At 38.9% G+C, this 9,295-nt stretch overlaps 1 protein-coding gene across 1 annotated transcript; it reads right to left on the reverse strand.

Moving 5' to 3' along the window:
- Positions 1-7,412: 7,412 nt before the first annotated feature.
- Positions 7,413-8,582, reverse strand: TAF8 (TBP-associated factor 8). The gene has a single exon (XM_089986303.1). It carries the CDS (start codon positions 8,580-8,582, stop codon positions 7,413-7,415), a length of 1,170 nt encoding a protein of 389 aa, XP_089842429.1.
- Between the last annotated feature and the right edge of the window lie 713 nt (positions 8,583-9,295).

Genomic DNA, 9,295 nt, shown 5'->3' on the forward strand with positions numbered 1-9,295 from the left:
GGAAAAGGACCAAAGAGTTAAGAGAGCTCATCAAGAGGGAAAGAAGGATCACCATACTTGATGCTCCAATATCCATTATTGGTGTATATAACTAAGTTCACTTGACACTCTACTCTAAATCTTGATCTTCCTATACTCATCCAAAAAAGAAAAGAATATTAGGAATCGTATTATGCATGTGATCAGCCAAACCTTTTGTGGACTCTCTTCTCGTGAACACATCAGGTTGTCCATAGCTTACGTTATATTTCTAGTGAACTAGCCATATTGCCCACTTCAGAAGCTAGGGAAAGGACCAAAGAGTTAAGAGAGCTCATCAAGAGGTGAAAGAAGGATCACATACTTGATGCTCACATATCCATTATTGGTGTATATACCTAAGTTCTCTTGACACTCTAAATCTCGATCTTCCTATACTCATCCAAAAAAGAAAAGAATACTAGGAATCATATTATGCATGAGATCAGCCAAGCCTTGCATGGACACACTCTTCTCGTGAACGCATCAGGTTGTCCAGAGCTTACGTTATATTTCTAGTGAATTAGCCATATTGCCCACTTCAGAAACTGTGGAAAGGACCAAAGAGTTAAGAGAGCTCATCAAGAGGCAAAAGAAGGATAGCCATGATTGATGCTCCCATATCCACTATTGGTGTACATACCTAAGTTCACTTGACACAATAAAACTTGATCTTCCTATACTCATCCAAAAAAAAAGAATATTACTCATCTAAAATATCTGCATCTTCCAAGAATCTCAAGGAAAGAATCTTACAAGGTTTTTACAGCCAGATATGACTACTTATTTCCAAGAACTGTACTGTAATCTATAAATAACCCTAAGTAGAAAGATGCAATGATACATAAGACCCTGGACAAGTGGAGACAAACGTCTAATCCTATGTGAAGCAGAACATAAAGCAAGGTTGCCATTAGGATCAACATACTTCAGTGACATAGAACTATGGAGAAACTTTTGAACCAAAGATCTAATGCAGTATTATGACAAGAAAAGAGAACTTGGAAGACAAACGACAAACGTTTAATTGTAGGTGAAGAAGAACATAAAGCAAGGTTGCCATTGAGATGGAACATACCCCAGTGACAGAGACCTACGGAGAAACTTCTGAACCAAAGATGAACACTGATGCAGTATTATTTCTCCCTTTTGCACACAATCCAGATACTTTACGACCACCTCAGCACGGTCCCATAGGCAACAGGGTAATTCTTATGAGCAATCTATCATACAAGTAGTCTTACCATAAGAGTTATCATCAGCTTGGCAGAAAAAAGGTAGCATGGTTGGGAAAAACTTTAGGATCACTATGAACAAGAGAGAGTATCTAATATTCTAATTTCAAGGAATGTTTAAAAATTCATGAGAAACCGGGACAAACTCTTGACATGCTCCCTTCCATATAAACAGTATTGCATCAATATAGACCTAGGTAGGAACCAATTGACAGAATAATAAAAAAAAAAGAATACATGAGTGATACGGACTGCCCCAGATCCGATCCAGAGAAGTCGCCCCAAGATCCGAACCAGAGGAGCCGCCCAGCCTGGAGTACTACTCAGGCTGAGACTGTGTCTGTAGAGACCAGATGAGCCTCCCAACCTGGAGTCCTACCCAGGTAGGGACTGTAAGAGAGTCCAGCCCCGCTGGGACTGTGTAGGTCAACCAGCCTAGAATCCTACCCAGGTTGGAGGAGCCGCCCAGCCTAGAATCCTACCCAGGTTGGAGGAGCCGCCCAGCCTAGAGTCCTACTTAGGCTAAGACTGTATCTGTAGAGACCAGAAGAGCCGCACAACCTGGAGTCCCACCTAGGCTAGGACTGTAAGAGAGTCTAGCCCCACTGGGACTGTGTAGGTCAACCAGCCTGGAGTCCTACCCAGGTTGGAAATGTGCAGGTCAATCAGCCTAGAGTCTCATCTAGGCTAGGATGCTCCTTATTGTTAGAATTAAGTATTCCCTTATTTAATTGTTGTGTATTGTATTACGGTGATATGTTCTATGCCCCAAGGGCATTCTTGTATTTTTCCTGTAAGAGTATTATATATATATTCAAGAGGCACGCCCCAGTAGGGTACGACCTCTTTTGTCTCCTATCGTTTCTTTCTTCTGTTTAATTTTTGCAATAGGTAACACTGACAAGGGAGTGGCTGCAGCTTCACATGGTATCAGAGGTCGAGGAGAATCATCAGGTTGAGTCCTCCATTCATCTTCGCTTTTATTCCAATCTGAATCTGGTAATATCAAACCAGATATAATATTTTCTCGTTCTTTTCAGAAATCGTCTTCCCTTCTTTTCCAATCTAAATCTGGTAACGTCAAACCAAATTTAATCTTTTCCCTTTAAAATAGTCTCGCTTCTTTAAAACCAAAAATTGATCACACCTGGATCAATTTTCTTCCTTTTCTTTATCGATCATGTTTCTCTTTCACATTAAATCAGATCTAATCATGTATGATCAGATCTGATCCTTTTCTTGTTCAGCTTTTCCTATTTGTTATTTTTCTTTAATCAATCCAAAATCTGGTCACGTTAGACCAGATTCAGTTCTTATTTTAAGCCCTAGTCGATACAGATTTGATCACATCAAATCAGATCTGGAACTTCCCTCTTGTTTCCTTAAAAACTTTTTTAGATCTCGTGACCTAGATCTGATCACTCAAATCCAGATCTTTCTGATTCTTAAATTCAGATTTCCATTGATTTTACCCTCTTTTACTCTGTTTAATCTAAAGCTATTTGATTCAGATATGAATCAGATCTGATCACTCAAATCCAGATCTTTCTGATTCTTAAATTCAGTTTTCCTTTGATTTTACCCTCTTTTACTCTGTTTAATCTAAAGCTATTTGATTCAGATATGAATCAGATCCGATCAAATAAGATTTTCTTCGCTGCATTTCTCAACTTGTCAACAAATCTTGACCCAACAAGGCTGATTTTTTTTCTCTGCTTCAAATTCAGGTTCTCATTAGGCTGCACGCATCTTTCTGAATCCACAGGTCAAAAAAAAGAAGAAAAGGCATGTGTGATCGATTTCAATCTTTTGCGTATTCTAAATCTGAATATTTTTTCTTCTAGTTTGGGTCGTCATCCGTTTGTATTTCCAATGTCTTCCTCACATCTTCGTTCTTAAACCAACTTGTTTCTGAAAATTTGGATGAATCTAACTTCATAACCTGGAAAAAGAAAATTATTCCATTCATTTGCAGTCATGACCTGATGAGACACCTCGATGGATCCACAGCTGCCCCTTGGAATTTGTGCCCGTTACCAAAGAAAAATCAAAAGAAAAGGATAAGCAGATAGTCAAAGAAGGTGACTCCAAACAGGTTATACAACAACAACAACAACTACGCCTTCATCCCAAAACAATTGGGGTCGGCGATATGAACCAACAAAGAAAATCATTATGGGTCTTCCACATGAATCCTTCTCCTCCATTCATTTCTATCCAATGCCATGTCCTCGGTGAGGTTCAAAGCATTCATATCCTTTCTTATCACCTCCATCCATGTCTTCCTAAGCCTACCCCGACCTCTTTTAACTAATATATTTTCCCATTTCTCCATCCTTCTAACTGGAGCATCATTAGGCCTTCGTCGAATATGTCCAAACCACCGTAAACGATTCTCTCTCATCTTATTTTCAATGGGTGCAACGCCTACCTTCTTACGTATCTCCTCGTTCCGAATCTTATCTTTTATTGTATTTCCACACATCCATCTCAGCATACGCATCTCAGTTACACTCATTTTTTGAATATGATGTCTCTTGGCAGCCCAACATTCCGTACTATATAGTAAAGCGGGCCTAATAGTCGTCCTATAAAACTTTCCCTTCAACCGCAATGGCATTCTACGATCGTACAACACTCCAGTTGCACTCTTCCATTTCATCCACCCAACCTTTATCCTATGATTTACATCTCCATCAATTTCTCCATACTTTTGAATGATAGATCCCAAATATTTGAAAGAATCATCCACCGGTATTTCGTGCTCACCAAGCTTCACTACACTCCCATCACTACTTCGTTGCTTACTAAATCGACATTCCATGTATTCTGTCTTACTCAACTTAAAACCTCTTGCTTCCAATGTCTGTCTCCATAATTCTAACTTAGCATTAACCCCAGCTCTAGACTCATCAATCAAAACAATATCATCAGCAAACAACATACACCACGACACATTTTCTTGAATTGATCTCGTAAGCTCATCCATCACTATAGCAAATAGGAAAGGGCTTAAAGCAGATCCTTGATGTAACCCAACCGTTATAGGGAAATTAGTTGTCACCCCTCCACAAGTGCGGACATTGGTTACTACTCCTTCATACATATCTTTAATTATACTAATGTACTTGAGAGAAACACCTTTCTTCATCATTGTCCACCAGAGAACGTCCCTAGGTACTCTATCGTAAGCCTTCTCCAAATCAATAAAAACCATATGCAAATCTTTGTTCCTCTCTCTATTTCTCTCAATAAGTTGTCTAAGAAGATGTATAGCTTCCATAGTTGATCTATACATTAAAAATCCAGATTACATTGCCTGGTTCAAGAATGATCAAATGGTTGTGATTTTCATCATGGCAACTCTTTCCAGACATGTTCTATTACACACACCAACAGGAATAACAGCGAAGGAACTCTGGGAATTCCTTCACAGGTGGTATGAGCAAATCTTTACTCCCAAGGCGTATCATCTTAAGTCTGAGTTTGGTTCCTTAAAGAGAAGAAAGGGGAATGTAGCAGATTTCCTAGATCGATTGAAGTATATCACAGACCAGATGGCAGTTATAGAAGTCCAGTGACAAATGAGGATGTGTGCAGCCAGATGCTTCGTGGTTTGAGAGATGAATACAATATGTTTAAAGCGATGTATATGGGTCTTGAGAAAAGATGTAATTTTGACAAGTTCAGATCCCAGTTACTTGAATTCGAAGCAAATTTTGGTATCTCAACGAAGGAGGAAGCTAATCCTAATCATGAGGTAATGATTGCTGCCACTGCTTGGGTGACTACGTTTGGGCGGTGGGGCCCTATATAGTGCCTAACTAGATTGGTCCTCTTTTTTTTTTTTTTTTGGGGGGGGGGGAGGAGGGGGTGGGTTGACCATACAGCCAATATAAAAGGGGCCCTAATTTACCCCTTCCCCTTTTCACGACTCTCTCCTCTCTCTCGGGTTTTTGCAAGAAGAAGAACAAAGGTTCGTCTCTCTCTCTCCTCTTCCTTTTTTTGCCCTTTTCATTCCATTTTTATTTTTTCCCTTCTTCCTGTTTTTCCTTCCTCTTCCTTTTTTTCTTCTTCCTGTCAATTATATTGTATTTCAGTTATAATATATATATATATATACATATATTATATATACTGTATTTTAGCATATATAAATATTGTGTTTTAGCATATTATATATATTGCATTTATATATAAATATATTTGTGTATGTACTGTAAATTATATATAATCTGTCTGTAATTTAATATAATCTGTTTATATATAATACTGTATCTATGTAATGTAATTTATAATATAAATAATCTGTTTATATATTGTTTGACTGTTTATGAGTTATATTTCTTAGCTAATTCTATGGTTGACAGGTTTCAATGTTATGTTTGTTTATTCAATTGTACATTTTGTCTTCTTATTTGTCTATTGCTTATTTTATGTCTATTGTTATTAATTTGTTTGCATACATGATTTTATTTTTTGCATATTATTCATTCACATTGTTAGTTGTATGGTTTGTTTATTCAATTATTTATTTATTCTTTATTTTTTTGAGCAGATTATTTAATATAATTGTTTTACAGTGTTCGACGACATGTTATGTTTTATCTATTTCTTATTGTTGATTGATTTTATGTTGTATACATGTTTTTTATTAATTTTAGCAGTTTGTTTATATATTTTGTGTTTTCTTAATTTTTTTTGTTTGGGGTACCGCCGCCTAGGCCCCCACCTAGTCTTTTTATGGGCTCACCGCCAAGGCTCCACCTAGTGCCTTTGACAACTAAAATTATTGTTTCATGTGTTATAATATTTTTAGAATTTTTGTTAATATTTTTAGAATTTTTGTTAATATTTTCTAATTTTTCTTGATTTTATTGGAACTTTTTGAAAAAATATTAAAAAATTATGATTTTTACTATACGTATCTTATTTTGGGCCCGACCGATACAAATAACGATACAATACTTACAACCTTGAAATGGACTTCCCTTTAGTTCACCTCTCTCTCTCTCTCTTATATTTCTAGATAGATTATTTTATCTCTTGTTTCTCTTAATTTGGGAGTGTTGGACTCTAGAGGATATGCAAAGGGAAATTTTTAAAATTTTAATTCAGAGATACTTTGAGGGCAGGATATTATATATTTCTATATCACTTATTTTCTCTTATTTCTCTTACTTTGGGAGAGTTGGACTCTAGAGGATATGCAACGAGATTTTTTTTTTTGACCAGGAGACATTTTGAGAGAGGGATGTCTTTCAGTAAAAGAAATCAAAGTTATCTTTTATATTAAACCTTGGTCTTCTATTTTATACTTTTGCATAAATACTAATTTGAGAAGAACTAACAGTTGGACAGTTTATGCTTAGGTGAAAAAACAATATCAAGAGCATTGCCTGTGATTCATTCATCATAAGATATATATAATTTTTAGTTGCAAATGAAGACTGTTTTAGCATGACTTGTGTGGACATGCACATGGAATGGCAACACGGCCTGAATACTCCAGATCATAAAAGCCAACATTTAATTGAGAATAGTGATGGAATATTAAAAGAACCCAAAAAATGTTTCTGATACTATCCACTTCTGTACTAACTCAGAAAGAAGGCAACACTATATCCATTATTACTCGTCCCACAACATTCTGAATCCTGCCTTTCTCTCTGAAAACACTGATTCCTTTCATTTTTTCCGCAGAAGATGAGAACTAGACAAACAGAATTTCGTCAAGCAAGGTAGACACATATTTCACCCAGTGAATAAAATAAAATCCACAAAGATGTTTAAAATGGAAGAGCTGAAGCAAAGAATTAGAAGGGAATGACTCATGGAGAGGCCAAATAAGATCATCTAAAAGTTCTCTTTATAAAGAATTGATTGTTCAAAGGGTTGATTTCCATAAGAACAGACCATTGCATACCTTACAGTGAACTTGCACCAAGGTGAAACAGAATAACATCTGGCGCCAACCTCACTGATTTTCAATCACCACAAGGTATGATCTTATCCTAGACCGAGCATAATTTCCATCGTTGCAACCTGACCCAAGCCATTATCATGGTATAACACTAACACAACACATTGAGTAACCCCAAAGCCCATCTATTACCACATTTTACAAGAAAAAGTCCAGCCTGTTAATCGTCAGGGGGGTTACAACTGAGCAAGTTCGTGTGGGTTTTCCATTGCTTCCCTGAGTATTTGTTCTGCTCTCCTCTTCTTGTCGTCTTTCTCCTCATCCCTTGAGAACCAAGGGGCATTCTTCCCTGAGTTCCGTAAGTTCCTAATACTCAATTCCAGCAACGAGCCGGAGACATTCTTCGGGGACCCCAGCCTGAAATTTACAGATGTGCGCTTACTGGGAAGAACCTTTGCATTTGTCTCACAACATTGTGTTCCCTCATTAATGGACATCCTAAATCCGTTCCTTGCTGTTTCAATAGCAGGGCCAAAAGTCTCAATCACTGAAGGAAGACTCAGTTGGTTCTCAATATGAGGTTTGCTAGAAAGGCTAGTAGGGAGAGTAACATGAGACACCTCCTTCCCTCCATAAGGAAGAGGTGGAACGAGAAAAGGGTTTTTAATCTGCCTCTCATCTTTCAATTTTTCCGTGTGCCTAAAATCCTCATCCAATAAATTGAGTGACGTTGTTGTTGTTGTTCCATTACATATCAACCTTTGTTGTAAATTCACAAGTGATCTCTCTGCCTTCCTCCGTTGCCTTGCCTGTTCAAGTTTATCTGTCCTTGGGTCTGTTGTCCTCTCATTCCAAACAGGCGTATTTTTATAGGTGTGAGGATCAGGAAAAGCAGGCAACCAAGATGGAATATGCGCCCCAGGTGGTGTCTCTCCGATTCTCAAAAAACTTGGGACCAACCTGCAACTTCTAATAATGGGAAAGTGTGGAACTGCACGAGCGAATGGAATCTCCTCGGCCAAGCTTGTGTACTGCATAATCTCACGGATGACACCAGACCCCGAAAGAGAGTGATGGCTGATATCAGCTGCACCAGAAGAACCAACCGTACAACTGAGCTCCTCAAGAGCCTGGATGACGTCATACACGTTGGACTCGGTCCTTCCAGCTGAATTGGTGTGCAAGCGAGCAGATCTTCCTAGATCATGTATGTATCGAACTGCAATATCTGCCAGGGCCTCGAGTGCTGATTGCCGGAATGCCTCGTAACCTTCACTCTCGCATATCTGTGCTACACTAATCTGAGCAACAGCACGGGCAAAATCACCTCCACCACTAGTGCAAGCGCCACTGGCTCCCCCGTCTAGCTCTGCAACTCTTCCACTCTCCCCTCCGCCATGGGTCATATTCAATGTTTCATATCATTTCTGCAGCATCGAGTCCGGGTAAAGGAAATGAGGAGCACTTTCACATGCCCCCTCGGAGCTTCCAATAGAAAAGCTCCATTTTTACTATGCATACCTAGGTTCCCAGTCTAAACCCCGATAAACTGAACCAGAAGATTTGCATTTTCAAGAATTTCAATAAGTGAGAGGAACCATGACACTCAAAACCCCTCAAGGAAACGAAGATACAAATAATAGAAGACAAAAACCACGTAGTCTCCAGAAATTTCCAAGAAACGATCCCCTTGGAGCAAATCCCAGGGCCTACGGATCAATTAGAAGGAAAACCTCCACAAATTCTTCAAATTTCTTAGGGTTTTGGAACGAAATAATCCGCCCTTCCGAGAACCCATCACATTTAACAACAAAACCAGAGAAACGATCGTACTCCAAGGATCTGGCTAGGGTTCCCATGGAAATCAAGAAACCCTAGACTACTTTCGCATGCCGGAGGGGAGAATCGACGATCAAAAGAACGGAAGCGGCGGGGAGAAGCAACACTTACCGTCCATCGATCCGGAGTCTCGACGCGACGGAGTTTGGGTTCTCCGATACGGATTCGAGAGAATCAGTGGTGCGGATGCGTGGGATTTGCGGATCGCTTAAAACCTTGGCAAAACCCTAGCCCGAAGGAGCGCGGACGAGCTCCGAAGAAGCGATCTTGTTGCCCTTGA

Source organism: Nuphar pumila, chromosome 13 (genome assembly GCF_984573655.1).
Source record: "Nuphar pumila chromosome 13, dmNupPumi1.hap1.1, whole genome shotgun sequence".
In the NCBI taxonomy this organism is placed as follows: domain Eukaryota; kingdom Viridiplantae; phylum Streptophyta; class Magnoliopsida; order Nymphaeales; family Nymphaeaceae; genus Nuphar; species Nuphar pumila.